The sequence below is a fragment of the Porites lutea genome, chromosome 6 (assembly GCF_958299795.1).
Source record: "Porites lutea chromosome 6, jaPorLute2.1, whole genome shotgun sequence".
Taxonomy (NCBI): domain Eukaryota; kingdom Metazoa; phylum Cnidaria; class Anthozoa; order Scleractinia; family Poritidae; genus Porites; species Porites lutea.
In genome coordinates, this window is record NC_133206.1 from 27,335,339 (window position 1) to 27,351,486 (window position 16,148).

Below are 16,148 nucleotides of genomic sequence, written 5' to 3' on the forward strand. Positions count from 1 at the left end.
TCTCACATGGCATGTCTGTAAGGCGCCGGATACAAGAAAGGTTGAAAGAATTCAAGAGCGGGCACTAAGGATAGTTTATAACTCACATTCAGAAACGTATATGAATTTATTAGATCGTGCTAAACTACCAAGCCTTCTTAATAGGAGATTACAAGACATAGTTATACTCATGTACAAGGTTAAATACAGGCTGGTTCCTTATTTCATTTGTGACATTTTCAGTACTAAGTCTTGTAAGTATAATTTTAGAAACCAAAATTTTGATATTCCTAGATTTAATTCTGTGTTGTATGGTAAACACTCTCTTAGATATCTTGGACCCTTTTTATGGAACAAGCTAGATAAAAACATCACTGAAACGAGCAGCCTATCTAGGTTTAAGTTTCATATTAGATGTAAGGATCTTACTGAACTGATAAATGGCAACAATTGCTCCGAGCGCGTAATTTGTACCTCTTAAGTTGTGCCCGTGTTCCTAGAATTGTTTTAATTATTTTAGCATATTGTAAATGTATATATAATATATATAGGATTATACTATAGCTTTTTTTAAAGCTTTTTTATTTCTTTATCTTTTATTTCTTATCTCCATACGTGCGAAACTCTTTGTTCAATATTTTCTCACGTTACAATTTTTAATCAGCTATTGTTGTTTTTTTAGTATTTATAGACCAAAAATCACTAACTTATTTTGACTTGATAATGACGTTCAGCTAACGTCGAAACGTCGTCGCTTTTTAGCAATTTTTTTTTAATCTTAAAATGATTTTAAGAAATGTTTTATCGCAATTTTTTATAGTGAAATATCTTTTATTTATCATATTATTCATTATTTATTTTATCTTTATGTTGTGTCCCCAATTAGCGTCAGCTAAATACATCGACACATGAATAAAGTTCATCATCATCATCATAATCATCACGTTCTGTTATGCTTTTGTAAAGCAGAGCAAATCACATCTCACTGTTCCATCGTTCCATTTCTATACTTGCAAAGCAAGGATCAGAGAAATCAAGAAGAAACAGCCGAGGACATTATGTTATTTATACTGGAGTTTATCGATGAAAGTGGTCTCAGTGAAACGACAAGATTCCATGGACTACACGGTCAGGGAGACGGTGAGATACTAGTCTTTTTTTAAGGACCATTGGGCTGTAGGTTTGCTTTGCTTGACACTCCAGGGGTTCATGGGCTTAAATGTTAAATATTTATAAATTTTAAAATTGATTACTGAGCATTTTCAGACACAAAAAGTTGATGTTGTCCTTACTGAGAAACAAGGGGAAGTTGACTATGATAAAGGAGAGAACACCCGTCCAGTGTTTTACGGTACAAACGACAACTTCACGGCGTTTTATCTAGTAACTGCAGAATAGGATCCTTTTAAACGTGTCTCGAAAGTCCTTTGTCATCACTGCGTAAATAATTGGGTTAATAGAAGAGCTTGCCGACACTGTAAACGTGGTTGTAATGTAGACTGCCCTTGGTGCGTCCAGATCATTGCGAATCAAAACAGCCAGCTCCAACGCATACAGGGGTATCCAGCACAAGTGAAATGCCACCATTGTCACGAAGAGCATTCTCGTTACGCGAACTTCGCGTGCGTAACTTTGCGAAGCGATCTCACTGTTGCCACTTGCAACAGAATTGGCAATTTGAGCATTGTGGTCATGGATTTTTCTAAACACCTTGAAGTAACAGAAAAACATGATGCAGTGTGGAATCACAATGAAAAGAGCGTACGTGCAGTGGAGAAAAACACGACCAGTTAGGCTTGAGACGGGATAACAAATGCTTCTGTTAGAGTTGAAAGCGAAGCGATTTCCAGTAAGTAAGAATATTGGAAGAGATATGCTGGCAATTATCCAAGAAAAAATAATCATCAAAAGAACTGTATTCTTCTTGAAGACTTTCTTGTATAAGATATTGGACTTGACCATCTTGACGTAGCGATTTACAGAGATAAGCATAAAGGTTTGCAAGGAAACAACGCCTAAGATGAATATGGCAACGCCATGATATTGGCAAGCTGCATCACTAAATGGCCACTTGCCAGTGACGAGGGCGCTAAAAGTTAGAGGTTCAACAAGCACTGCCATTAGGATGTCAGAGACTGCGAGAGATACAATGAAGTAGTTATTGAGGCTGCGACGAAGAGTGGAATTGTTGATGAAAGCAAGGCAAACGAGGATATTTCCGGCCAAAGCTGTTAGAAACATGAGTGAGAAAATCACGCCTTCAAAGACCACTGTACTTATCGCCCGGTCAGCAAGGGCGTTATAGTCACCTTCCTCTGCCATTTTGACGCAATCTAGATCACAATAAAAGCGTTCTTTGATAATTGATTCCTAAGAAGAATATGTCATTGAAGCACAGCTTTGAAAATGACTTTATTTAATTAGATCATAAATCCTGAAAAACACCTGTCACATAATTCATTCTTATTGGAGAAACGAACGCCATCTAAAGATTGCTTGTAATTAAACATCAATCTCATGAAGTCAGGCGCATACAATTCCGTCGAGTTTCCCTTTAAAAGTAATGGTAGGACTATCAACCACATACAAATGGAGATAAATCCGCACAATACTTAAAGTCCTAATTATATTAAATCATAAGCTTACAAAATTAACAAATGTAAATCATCAGCATTCTTGATGTTTTTCGCAGAAGGCAAAGACTATTAATTCTTTTTGTTGTAGGCACGTAATTTAAAAAGCATTACCTTTGAACCTATTGCAGAGGAATTGGCTAATGCCCCGTGGCAGGTTGGAGAAATTTTCAATGATATTGATGATAGAGTTGATTACTGGAATGGATAAATAAGTTATGTGGTCGACGCTCATGCTCCACTGAGGAAGAAAAGAGTACGGGAAATCGATGTACCATACATGACATTAGAATGGAAAAATGCCATGCAAAAAACAAAACCGCTGAAAATTACGAGTTCAAGACGAAGTACAGAAATTTAGCCACAAAGGAGCGCAGGAAGGCAATCAAAGAGTTTTGGATGAAGAAAACAGATGACTTAAAGCAAAAATCATGGGAATTTTTCAAGACATTTCGACCGTTTCTTGGCAAGTCTAAAGGGAGTAACACTATCAGCTTAGAAACTGAAGAAAACTCTGTTGAAACTGATGAGAGCATTATTTCTAACAAGTTTGCTCACTAGTTTACTAATATAGCCTCCACCATTGGGGGAAATCATGTACTTGACCTCAGCGAAGAAGATCACAAAAATCACACTAGCATAAATGCCATAAGAAAGGAACAACTGGATATCGACTTTAAATTTCAGCCAATCACAGAGCATGATGTTAATGAGGAGCTTGCGAGTATAAGCACTGAAAAGTCTCCAGGATGGGACTCAGCTATACCACCAATAATATTTAAAGAAATTCCACACGCCATATCACCATCTCTGCAGTCCATATTTAACCAATGCGTTGAAGACTGTAGTTGGCCTACTTAATGGAAAATTGGTGAATGGACACCTGTATTCAAGAAGGGAGACAATTAATCCAAAACTACCGTCCGATTACAGTCCTCCCACTAACTGGCAAGATATTTGAACATCTACAATGTAAACAGATAACGGCAAGCTACGATCATATCATGTACTCTAAAATGACAGCTTATAGAAAAAAACACAGCTGTGAGACTGCATTAATTAGCTTGGTGGAAAATTTGGAGACTAGCCTTGGATAACAAATAGAAAGCACTTTTGGTTATCAATGGACATGTCTAAGGCCTTTGACTCAGTTCTTGCCTCATTAACTGTGGCCAAACTTGGCGCTTACGGTTTTAATGACAAATCTTTGCAATTAATGCGTTCATATTTTAAAGACCGGCTCAACAGGGTGAAAGTTGGCAAAGCTACGAGTGACTGGAATGTGATGAAACGTGGATGCCCTCAAGGATCCTCCTTTGGTCCAACACTGTGGATCTTGTAACAAAATGATCTATCGTATCACATAAATGAGACTGCAAATATAAATATGTATGCTGATGACCAACAGATGTATATAGTTGGCAGCGATATGTCCATTATGTGTACTAATATGGAAAAGGAAGGAAACTCTGCCCCTAAATGGTATAAGGACAACTATTTACTGTCCAACCCAGAAAAACTTAACGCCATAGGGCGTAATGAAACAACGTAATGAAACTGAACAGATTAACATCAAGATCGGTGATCAAGCGATTAAGACAACAGATAATATCAAGCTACTGGGTGTGAACTTCGACGAGAATCTAATTTTTAGCCAACATATTAGCGAATTATGCAAAAAGGCCAGTCAAAGGGTGGGCGTTCTCGCCAGGTTAAGAAACTTAATTACTACAGAGGCTAAACTATTACTTTATAAAACTGCTATCATGCCATATCTCACCTACTGTCATCTCACATGGCATGTCTGTAAGGCGCCGGATACAAGAAAGGTTGAAAGAATTCAAGAGCGGGCACTAAGGATAGTTTATAACTCACATTCAGAAACGTATATGAATTTATTAGATCGTGCTAAACTACCAAGCCTTCTTAATAGGAGATTACAAGACATAGTTATACTCATGTACAAGGTTAAATACAGGCTGGTTCCTTATTTCATTTGTGACATTTTCAGTACTAAGTCTTGTAAGTATAATTTTAGAAACCAAAATTTTGATATTCCTAGATTTAATTCTGTGTTGTATGGTAAACACTCTCTTAGATATCTTGGACCCTTTTTATGGAACAAGCTAGATAAAAACATCACTGAAACGAGCAGCCTATCTAGGTTTAAGTTTCATATTAGATGTAAGGATCTTACTGAACTGATAAATGGCAACAATTGCTCCGAGCGCGTAATTTGTACCTCTTAAGTTGTGCCCGTGTTCCTAGAATTGTTTTAATTATTTTAGCATATTGTAAATGTATATATAATATATATAGGATTATACTATAGCTTTTTTTAAAGCTTTTTTATTTCTTTATCTTTTATTTCTTATCTCCATACGTGCGAAACTCTTTGTTCAATATTTTCTCACGTTACAATTTTTAATCAGCTATTGTTGTTTTTTTAGTATTTATAGACCAAAAATCACTAACTTATTTTGACTTGATAATGACGTTCAGCTAACGTCGAAACGTCGTCGCTTTTTAGCAATTTTTTTTTAATCTTAAAATGATTTTAAGAAATGTTTTATCGCAATTTTTTATAGTGAAATATCTTTTATTTATCATATTATTCATTATTTATTTTATCTTTATGTTGTGTCCCCAATTAGCGTCAGCTAAATACATCGACACATGAATAAAGTTCATCATCATCATCATAATCATCACGTTCTGTTATGCTTTTGTAAAGCAGAGCAAATCACATCTCACTGTTCCATCGTTCCATTTCTATACTTGCAAAGCAAGGATCAGAGAAATCAAGAAGAAACAGCCGAGGACATTATGTTATTTATACTGGAGTTTATCGATGAAAGTGGTCTCAGTGAAACGACAAGATTCCATGGACTACACGGTCAGGGAGACGGTGAGATACTAGTCTTTTTTTAAGGACCATTGGGCTGTAGGTTTGCTTTGCTTGACACTCCAGGGGTTCATGGGCTTAAATGTTAAATATTTATAAATTTTAAAATTGATTACTGAGCATTTTCAGACACAAAAAGTTGATGTTGTCCTTACTGAGAAACAAGGGGAAGTTGACTATGATAAAGGAGAGAACACCCGTCCAGTGTTTTACGGTACAAACGACAACTTCACGGCGTTTTATCTAGTAACTGCAGAATAGGATCCTTTTAAACGTGTCTCGAAAGTCCTTTGTCATCACTGCGTAAATAATTGGGTTAATAGAAGAGCTTGCCGACACTGTAAACGTGGTTGTAATGTAGACTGCCCTTGGTGCGTCCAGATCATTGCGAATCAAAACAGCCAGCTCCAACGCATACAGGGGTATCCAGCACAAGTGAAATGCCACCATTGTCACGAAGAGCATTCTCGTTACGCGAACTTCGCGTGCGTAACTTTGCGAAGCGATCTCACTGTTGCCACTTGCAACAGAATTGGCAATTTGAGCATTGTGGTCATGGATTTTTCTAAACACCTTGAAGTAACAGAAAAACATGATGCAGTGTGGAATCACAATGAAAAGAGCGTACGTGCAGTGGAGAAAAACACGACCAGTTAGGCTTGAGACGGGATAACAAATGCTTCTGTTAGAGTTGAAAGCGAAGCGATTTCCAGTAAGTAAGAATATTGGAAGAGATATGCTGGCAATTATCCAAGAAAAAATAATCATCAAAAGAACTGTATTCTTCTTGAAGACTTTCTTGTATAAGATATTGGACTTGACCATCTTGACGTAGCGATTTACAGAGATAAGCATAAAGGTTTGCAAGGAAACAACGCCTAAGATGAATATGGCAACGCCATGATATTGGCAAGCTGCATCACTAAATGGCCACTTGCCAGTGACGAGGGCGCTAAAAGTTAGAGGTTCAACAAGCACTGCCATTAGGATGTCAGAGACTGCGAGAGATACAATGAAGTAGTTATTGAGGCTGCGACGAAGAGTGGAATTGTTGATGAAAGCAAGGCAAACGAGGATATTTCCGGCCAAAGCTGTTAGAAACATGAGTGAGAAAATCACGCCTTCAAAGACCACTGTACTTATCGCCCGGTCAGCAAGGGCGTTATAGTCACCTTCCTCTGCCATTTTGACGCAATCTAGATCACAATAAAAGCGTTCTTTGATAATTGATTCCTAAGAAGAATATGTCATTGAAGCACAGCTTTGAAAATGACTTTATTTAATTAGATCATAAATCCTGAAAAACACCTGTCACATAATTCATTCTTATTGGAGAAACGAACGCCATCTAAAGATTGCTTGTAATTAAACATCAATCTCATGAAGTCAGGCGCATACAATTCCGTCGAGTTTCCCTTTAAAAGTAATGGTAGGACTATCAACCACATACAAATGGAGATAAATCCGCACAATACTTAAAGTCCTAATTATATTAAATCATAAGCTTACAAAATTAACAAATGTAAATCATTTCTTTGTATATTGGGTGTCACTATGACATATAATTTCCATGCAGATTACATACAGAAAAATATAATTATCATCCCTATATCAACACGTGATTTTAATACCACGTTTTGAGCCCAACTTTTTTTAGGGTTAAATCTGATTTCAGCTTCCTCGCAGTAATAAATTGACATCAATTACTTCCTTCTCTTTATCGGGTTATATACATTTCTCATCACAAATCACCCACATTTGGAAAAAAAAAATTTATCCAACCTTTTTTGAATATAAGGGAGCCATTTACCTTAGTCAGGATTATACAATATTTCAATTTGATATTTACATTTTCGTACAAGTTTCTATAGTGAGATGCATCGTTGGAGGCTGAAAAAAATGTAATTGCAAAAAAAAAAGAAAAAAATGAGTGTTTCTTCTGTTTCTTTAACATCTGTAGCGTCAAATTACTAGAACATGTTATGTTTCGACACATCATGACACACCTGGATGCACATAATGTGTTAGTTGATCAGCAACATGGCTCCAGGAGTAACCGTTCATGTGAGACAACTTATTAACAGCATAGAACACTTAGCCTGCGTGCAGACGATAACTAAACTCTGATTAGTACCGTCTGCGAAGCAGCGCAGAGATCCTTGTTCTGAACCCCCAACGGACTCAACGAATTATCGGAAGTGCGTTTCGAATTTCCCTTCAACCTGATTGGCGATCACGACAAACAAAACAAAGGCCTTTTTTAACTGGCCAATCGTGGCGCGTACTCAAATCTGGGTACACAGCTGGAAGTCCAGAACAAGGATTTCGGCGCTGTTTCGCAGACGGAGTTAACCAGAGTTTAACTTCGTCTGCGCGCAGGCTAAGAACACTTGGCACGCTCAATTAACTACAGAAACCAAACCGACCTTTTGATACTGGATTTCTCAAAGGCATTCGACACTGTTTCGCACAAGCGTCTGCTCCTGAAACTTGAATATTATAGCATCCGTGGCCACCATCTAAACTGGATGCAATCATGGCTGTTAAACAGAACTCAGCAAGTAGTACTCGAAGGGGAACATAGTGAGAAGTCAAATGCAAAATCAGGATTCCCACAAGGAACAGTCTTAGGGCCCCTCTGCTTTTTACTCTACATTAATGACATGGGCAACAACATCTCATCCAATCTGAAACTTTTTCCTGATGAAACCCTCCTGTATGGCCTTGTCCATAATGCAAGTGATGCTCTTCGTCTTCAACGAGACGTAGACAGCCTTGTTACCTGGGCACAGGAATGGAAAATGAACTTCCACCCCTCTAAATTTTATGTTCTTCCGATTTACAGGATCAAGAAGCTACTATACACCATTACATCATGCTAGGTCAAACACTAAAAGCTGTTGACCACCAACCTTATCTGAGCATTACCATCTCAGAAACACTTAACTGGAAAACGCATATCTTGGATGTGAAGAATAAAGCAAATAAAGCCTTAGGCTGCATTAAAAGGAATCTCCACTCGTGTCCAGAAAGAATTAAAGCACAAGCATACATCTCCTTAGTGAGACCTTTCCTAGAATATGGAAGTACTGCATGGAATCCTTACAGGATGTATCAAAAATCCTGGCTCGAACAAGTACAGAGACGTGCCGCGCGTTTTGCTACTAAAACATATTCAAGACAGGAAGGATGTGTTACCCAAGCACTAAACCATCTTAATTGGCCAATATTGGAGCATAGAAGGAAAGTGAACAGACTAACTTTAATGTACAAGACACTTCATGGCCAAGCAGCAATCAATATACTACCCGCGAAACATAAACGGTAATGAAAACTAGAAACTCTGACCCAATAAAGTTTATTCCAGTACAAACATCATGTGATGAGTATAAATACAGTTTCTGGCCTAGAACAATTAATGACTGGAACAGTTTACCGCCACATATCATAAACATGACCTCAATAAGTAATTTTAAAGCTGCTGTAAATAATTATATCTCTGCTTAAGTTTTAGTTCTATCAACTTAATTATTAACTGATTGTTACTAATTTCATCATTACTATACCACAATTATTTATTACCTTATTTGCACATATTTATTTATTCATTTTTATTCTTGCACTTTGCACTGGAATTTGCTAGATGTCCTTATAGGATTTTGCAAATAAATTATGTAGATGTAGAAGAGATTACCCGTAAAAAAGGTTGTTAGAGGTTTTCCTCAAAAAAGGTTAGCTTCAACAAAATGAAATTTTCCATCTTATTTTTACTAATTCATTTAAGCCAATCACGTAAAGGTGATTTGTCGCGCGTATATTAATACCCCTGGTTTTAAAGTTGTATGAATTGTCCGCAGTGTGACGTAGACTAAACAAAGTGAAGGAGGGGGACATGAGGGGTTACGGTATTGCAGTATTTAGCTTTTTTTCATGCGATATTTCGGTAATTTTGATTTAGTGTGCGGTATTGCGGTATCATCTAGATCCGCGGTATGCGGTTTTCCCCCTTTTGGTTAACGGTATTCGGTAAAAGAAGATCTATTTTGGACACGGTATTTCGGTATTTCACAATTTTTCTTTCGGTATTGCGGTATTGGGTACCCCCCAATGTCCCCCTAGAGAAGGGGCTAAATACTTACTTTCAACTAGGTTCTCGCACTTTTGGAAACAGTATAAAACGCCTGTCATAGGTCAGTAAGATGTACTACTAAATGAATTATTTGCAGCAAATAGAATAGTTTTTGCTTTCTTCATAAATTTTCCTACGTAATTATAACGGGGATTGAAATGTCCTGATTGTTGTTATTAGTAATTACACGGAGTAAAAAATTAGTTAATTTGTCTAGGTTAGTAATACATGAAAAAAGGTTGTCAATGGATCACGAGATAGCAGATTCAAGGACCTTGGAGTACAAGCATGCATGAGTTACATTAACTGTTCATTATGATTTAGGGATTAGAGTAACGTCAGATTTAAAACAAGGATAAAACAAACTAGTTCGAGATAAGAATCACCACACGACGACAACAGCAACTCTATTTTTCAGCAATTTACATTCTTGATTACCACATTTGAACATGCAGCAATAAAAAAAGAGTGAGAGTACAGGGTGCCTCGCGAAATAACCCATAAGCACACAAGATCAGTGTTATCCCTAGATAATGTATGTATTATGTATGCGAATAAAAACCTCTTGGAACGGCACATCTTTATAGAGCTTGCAAAGATCTCCGGCCATTATTTCTTACTTTTTGTAGAAGATATACATAAGATGGAAATGTCATGGAAAAGTTAAGAAATACTTAAGCTACCAATATTATCTGTACAAAGCCGAGATTTATAACAGACAACTCGCTGATAAACAGAAAATGTTTAAATATTGATAAGGCTTTGAAGACAATCACTGTTAGTTTCGGACACGTATAGCCGATTCGTATCAAATATTTCATTCATCTTCTATAGCACTTTCGGCTTGTTATACATCAGGAACTGACCCAAATATATTTAAGTATGATTTTTTGAACTCCTCGTGCCAGAAGACAGTTTACCATCAAATTAAATAAACTGTTTCACTTGTTTTGATTTGTTTGATTTTTTTTTTTATTTCGTTTGCTTTGATTAGATAATCCAGTTCCTTGTCCAATAAGTATCACTTTTATAGCAAGACTAAATCGATAGAGCGAAGACGACCCATAAGCAGGCTTGATATTATGCCTACTTTACGCTCATAGTTTATTACAAAAGTGTGTCAAGTGTAAAGAGGTTGGAGAAAAGAGTTTATTGTTCACACTCAGTCAAGTGCATGGCTTAACGGTAACAATATAACCTGAGGTATTCCTTGGGTAAGTTGTGTCTAGAAAAGATCAGTTTCTCCCACGCTCAGAAGACGACTGGAGTCGCGGAAGTTGAAGTCCCCTTCACAGTATATTTGAAGGTACAAAAAATGTATACTATAAGTATAATTCCATAAAAAGATGTCCTACAAAAAAGTTAAAAGGAGCAATACACAAGCTAGCCTGTCCTAGGCTAGTGGAGTCGTGTACATGCGTGCAAGGCTTTTTTTTTTCCTCAAGAGTATGTTTTGCATGCAAATATACGAACATGTGGTTAGTAATGTTTTGTCGTTATAAGAAATCGCTGGGGATGTCAATAGTTTTCAACTCTGTTTCTACTGCTTACGGACAAACAAAAGATTAAAATTACATCGATTTTTCCTAACAAAGAGATTTATTGTATTTCAATTTATGGATTAATTTGTTAATCATTACTTCGAGGTGTTTGTTTGGGTTCACAGGGAAACAATTTTTATTGATTATGTTGCCAGAGAAAGAGAATGTATTAAGGATCTTTCCCTGAGTTGACCTAACAGAAAAGACGAATTATATTGTTGTTACTGGTAAACTATAGGTATCCGAGAAAGTGCGATACATTACTTTCTCAAACAAACCAGAAGTGAGCTCCGTATTAATATCGGGTTTTTGACGGTCCTTATATATACGGATAGAAATCATACTAACGTATTAAAGTTTCATCTTGTGCACTGAGAAATATCGCATACGTAGTGTATGACTCGATATGACTCAGGGGCTTGCAAAATACCTGAAACTGTTGCAACAAATATCGTGACAAAACAAAAATCCAGCAATCTTACGTATCTAGTTCCGGTTATAAAACACTAATGATTTAAAGTGAAATAAACGTAAATACTAAATACAGCCATACGCTGTGTATGACACAACTCATCTTTGACAGCTCGGTTCAAAATGACTTAACAACAAACCACAAACAAGCGCGAGAAACCCTAAAGTCCGGAAAGGGTTTATTTGAAGTGGTGTTCAAGATGCCGAAGACATTTAAAAAATATATTTCGCTAAGAGATTAGAGCAAAGGGCTATGCCTTCTCACAAGTGCGAGTTCTTCAAGATCCCATTGTTCCTGATACCTGGTAAAATATCCCGCAATCACGTTTTTTCTCATTAAGTGATTTTATCCATGACCAAACGGTATGCTGTAAATATTAGCGGAGCCGTGTCACGAAAATTCAAACAGTGGGAATCGTCAACAGTTTGAGTGAAAAATAAAAATACCTGCGCAAACATAAAAGAGTTGAAGGTGTATAGTGACACAGCAAATACAAAGAGAGGCGTGGATGGAAAAAAAACTTGAAGAAGATTCACACGGATAGCAAGTGTGATTTTTTAATAGTTGCTAGCCTTTAAACAGTTTTGCAAAGTTCATTTTTGTTGTTTTTAGCTTTTCGTATAGTGCTTAGAAGACATTGTTAGACACGAACGAAGGTGACTTCGTCATTCCCAATTAATTTCTCAAGGTCCATAGCGAATAATGAGCCGTAAAATTGACATTAAAAACAAAACGAACTAGCCATGACACAGCCCCATTCCATTTAATATACCCCCCCCCCCCCTCCCCGTTGACGAAATTTTTTAAAGAGGGAAACAAAAACATGGAATTTCTGAAAGTTGTAGGACTGAATACCAAGTTTTTGGAGGGGAATTAGCAAAAAAGCAACAATTTGTGAGGGTTGTAAGACTTATGGCTAGATTTTCTGAGGGTAAGAAGCAGAAAAGCAAAAATTTGTTTACGCTATTAGACTCGTAGGGGAAATTTTCTGAGGGTTTGGGGGTAAAAAGGGCATTTTTCCCTAGGGTTAGGAAAATTTCAAAGTCCTTCGTCAACGGAGGGGAGGAGGGAGGGGGCGTATATTAAGTGAAGGGCCCTGAGGGACCAGTAATTTTTCTTCCTCAAACTGCTTTTCACGGTCCACATCCTAAACAACTTCAAGCTGCATTCGACGCATTTTCTTGGTGGTATAATTACTAGATGATATATTGCTTAGTTGCTTTTTGTCACTTTTACGTGAAGTACAACTTATTTGAAAACTTGAAAGGAAAATATTATATTTAGCCCCAAAAATAAATAAAACATTACGCAATGACGTAGTTTGACGTCATTAAAAAGCGGGGCCATCTAAAATTAGAAGTTTTTCACCTTCGATTTACAAGTGTCAATAGCTAAATTGCACTTAGATATGCTGCAAGGCTCTAAATGAGTAGAGAATTTAAACTGGTCGAGGCAAGCAATACAAAATGTTGTGATTTATTACTAATATAATCGTTGATTATGGCAGTGATACTGTTTGTGGTTTATTTTCGGTCATCCTACAATCTTTAACCACCAAAACGGAATCTTCTCGGGCGTTCGACAAGTCTAATGATCCGTCTTCAGATCTGCGAGCCATTAAGATGAGTGTTTTTTAAGTAACGCCCTTATAGTAAATGTTGTTATGTGACATCTCTTCTTTCCTTTTTGTCCGTTGTTAGTCGACCAAATTAAATGATCTCTCGTTGAAAAAGCGTTTCGGTGCTACGGAAAGGCGTAGGAACAAAGTGGCAGAAATATTATGCATCACTTAACTTTAATCAGTATATACTTTCGCAATTTAGCGTCGTAAACATTTACCACGGGGAAGAATGAACAGGGGAATCTGTTTATAGTTTGTTCCTTAAGATGGCACTATTTTGAAAGTAAAATCAGCGAGGGTTCTCATCACTCATTCTCAGTAGTAACTAAATAAGCTTACAATGAGGAAAAAAACTCAAACTAAATAAAAAGAACGAACTAAGACCAATTATGATGGAATTTTATAAACGTAAATTCTTTTAAGCTTCTTTTTTTATATCTTTACGATCTTTTCTTTTTGCTATTTACTTGCTCTATTTTAAACCAAAAATGACAGCTTTAATAATGTTTAAGAATTGATGAAATTAGGTCAATCTTAACTTGACGTCAGATCGGATTCTGTAAAGAGCCCTTCTTTCCACGGGGGACCATCACGATCGTTGGCTGTTAAAACTGTAGTTTAAGTTTTGAACACTGCACTTAGAACACAGAAAAAATAACTATAACTGTTAAAAAGGCGGCGAAAACGGGCCTTTTATCTGGTTGCTTGGCTGCACACACAAAACTTTAAAGCTTAATCGTAAATTTCTAGGTTGCAATTTAATTATATCACGCATAGCTATCTAGTTTAATAAGTGCTAAATGAAACAAAACCCGGAATACATGAAATATTCACTCTAGCCATACGCGCTCCGTAGACACAACAGTAACATCAGAGACAGAGTGGTGGGGGAAGATGAATGTCTTGTTGACAGAAGAAACGCATCGTTTTTTTACACTATAAGAATTTTTTTTTCTGTGAATTTCAAGGACGCCTTGGAAGTGAATAAGTCTTTACGCAAGTTTAAGGTGGCTGAACACAATTTGGTAGGTTATGAACCGTTAACATTCATTGCAGTGTTATTTATGGCTCCTTAAGCTTAAATTAGGCGTAGACCAAAGATAGTTACAAGACAGTACATTCATTAGGATAAACGTAAAATTTTGATCGTTGCCATGGCAACATGGATGATTTGGAACAAGCCTAAAAGTTTGAATTTCTTTCCTTATGAATTTGCACACAGCTTACAATTATTGCCAGGGCAGGGAGGTTTAAACGAATACCCATGCAGAAAAAGCGCAACGGATTTTGTGCAGACTAAATTTGCACGTCTGACGTAAAGTAACATTAGGGCTAATCTAAACCTTGTTTGGTTTTTGAGGTCACTGATTCCAATAGAAACCTGCTAAACCGAGGCCTTAGATTATGTTCTCTTTTAAACGGAGTTGTAGTGTTCAATTTGGAATTTTTAAGGTCAAAAGGTCGCAGTTTTATTGTTGGAACAAGAGAATACAGAAAGTATCTGAACCCTGACTAGGCTACGGAATCGAGCAAGGGATATTAAGAAGGAATCCACAAGGAAATTGAGTAATTCTAATTTTCAGTGGACAAAAACCTTGTACCAGAATAGTTTAAAGCATATTTCATTCTATTTAATATTTCTCAAGGGCGAAAGATGTGATTAGTCATCTGTAATAACACCAAAGAAATTTCTAAGGGGAGCCCTTGAAACTGAATGTCAAATTATTCATCCAATTTGCATAATGTGCCATGTTGCCTCGAGGCCGCTCGCTCCGCGAGGATTATTAATATTATATTCATGATTAAGTAAAGGTAGGGAATAAATTTCCCAAGGTTGTGGCAAACAGAATAATGTTGACCTTAGTATCGAACTACATAAAGTTTCTCTTTTTCGTTAACTTCCTTGTTCTTAGTCTTGTCCACTTTCTTTAGCGCTTTTCAGCACTGTATGACAACGGGGGCCGTAGAGTAAACAAGCAAAGTTATCAGTAGACCATTTTTACTGAAAAATAATAATAAAAAAGCTAATAAATGATTGTTGGTAAATATTTTGAAATATGAATTGAGCAAAAGAGTAAAATAATTTTAGAGTCAGCTGTCTTGATGCAGAGTCACGTTGAAGACCCCGTTAGGTGCTAAAAATATAACATAAAGAATGTAATCATGGGTTGACTTGGTTTGCCGTACCGGGCATTTGTTTGCCAGAGCACTGGTTCCAGTCTACTGGCTACTGATACAGCCAATTGAGGGAAAAAAAAGTTCAACAGGCAAAAAGCTTTTACGGTCTCAGCAAAGGTTGTAACTTAAAGGAAAAGATAATCATGACTGAAGCGTGGTTTTTTACGATCTTAGATGGCAGCAGAAGTCATTCTGCTTTAATCATGCATCTAATAATTAAAAAAAAAAAGACGGAACAATAACATAATTGTTGCAATTCTTGAATTTCTACGCCTCTTAATTCTTGCTGTTGTAGGTAAAGTTCTGCTGTGCTTTTCTAAAGCAAATCACATCACTAATCCTCCATTTCATTTTTAGACTTGGAAAGAAAAGATCAGAGAAATCAAGAGGAAACAGCCGAGAACGTCATGCTACCGATACTGGAGTTTATCGATGAAAATGTTATTGGTGGAAAGACAAAATTTGAGGGACCCTACGGAGAGAAACGAGGTAAGACATTAGATTTTTTTGCAAAGAAGGAGATGACAATCGGAAAAACGTTAACGCTGAAGTTAAGCTAAAGTTTAGATCAGATTCTAATAAACAGAACATAACTATTGTGACAATAATAAAAATTAGAATAGCACAAATGAACCCAACGGTCGACTGAATATGATATACAGCAATCTGTCATAACAACGTGAATGCAGG

The 16,148-nt window shown here is 36.7% G+C and overlaps 3 protein-coding genes across 3 annotated transcripts in view; 1 reads left to right on the top strand and 2 right to left on the bottom strand.

The window, feature by feature from the left end:
- Positions 1 to 1,359: 1,359 nt before the first annotated feature.
- Positions 1,360 to 2,301, bottom strand: LOC140942100 (beta-2 adrenergic receptor-like). Its single transcript, XM_073391079.1, has one exon. The coding sequence runs from the start codon at positions 2,299 to 2,301 to the stop codon at positions 1,360 to 1,362; it is 942 nt and encodes a 313-aa protein (XP_073247180.1).
- A 3,459-nt stretch (positions 2,302 to 5,760) lies between these two features.
- Positions 5,761 to 6,702, bottom strand: LOC140942101 (beta-2 adrenergic receptor-like). The gene has a single exon (XM_073391080.1). The coding sequence runs from the start codon at positions 6,700 to 6,702 to the stop codon at positions 5,761 to 5,763; it is 942 nt and encodes a 313-aa protein (XP_073247181.1).
- Positions 6,703 to 10,856: 4,154 nt separating this feature from the next.
- The window catches only part of LOC140942275 (probable cysteine desulfurase), a 29,294-nt gene continuing 24,002 nt past the window's right edge, over positions 10,857 to 16,148 (top strand). The window contains exons 1-2 of the mRNA XM_073391235.1: positions 10,857 to 10,952; positions 15,816 to 15,947. Of these exons, the coding sequence (XP_073247336.1) occupies positions 15,866 to 15,947 (82 nt within the window). The 5' untranslated portion in view covers positions 10,857 to 10,952; positions 15,816 to 15,865. The remainder of the gene's footprint in view (positions 10,953 to 15,815; positions 15,948 to 16,148) is intronic.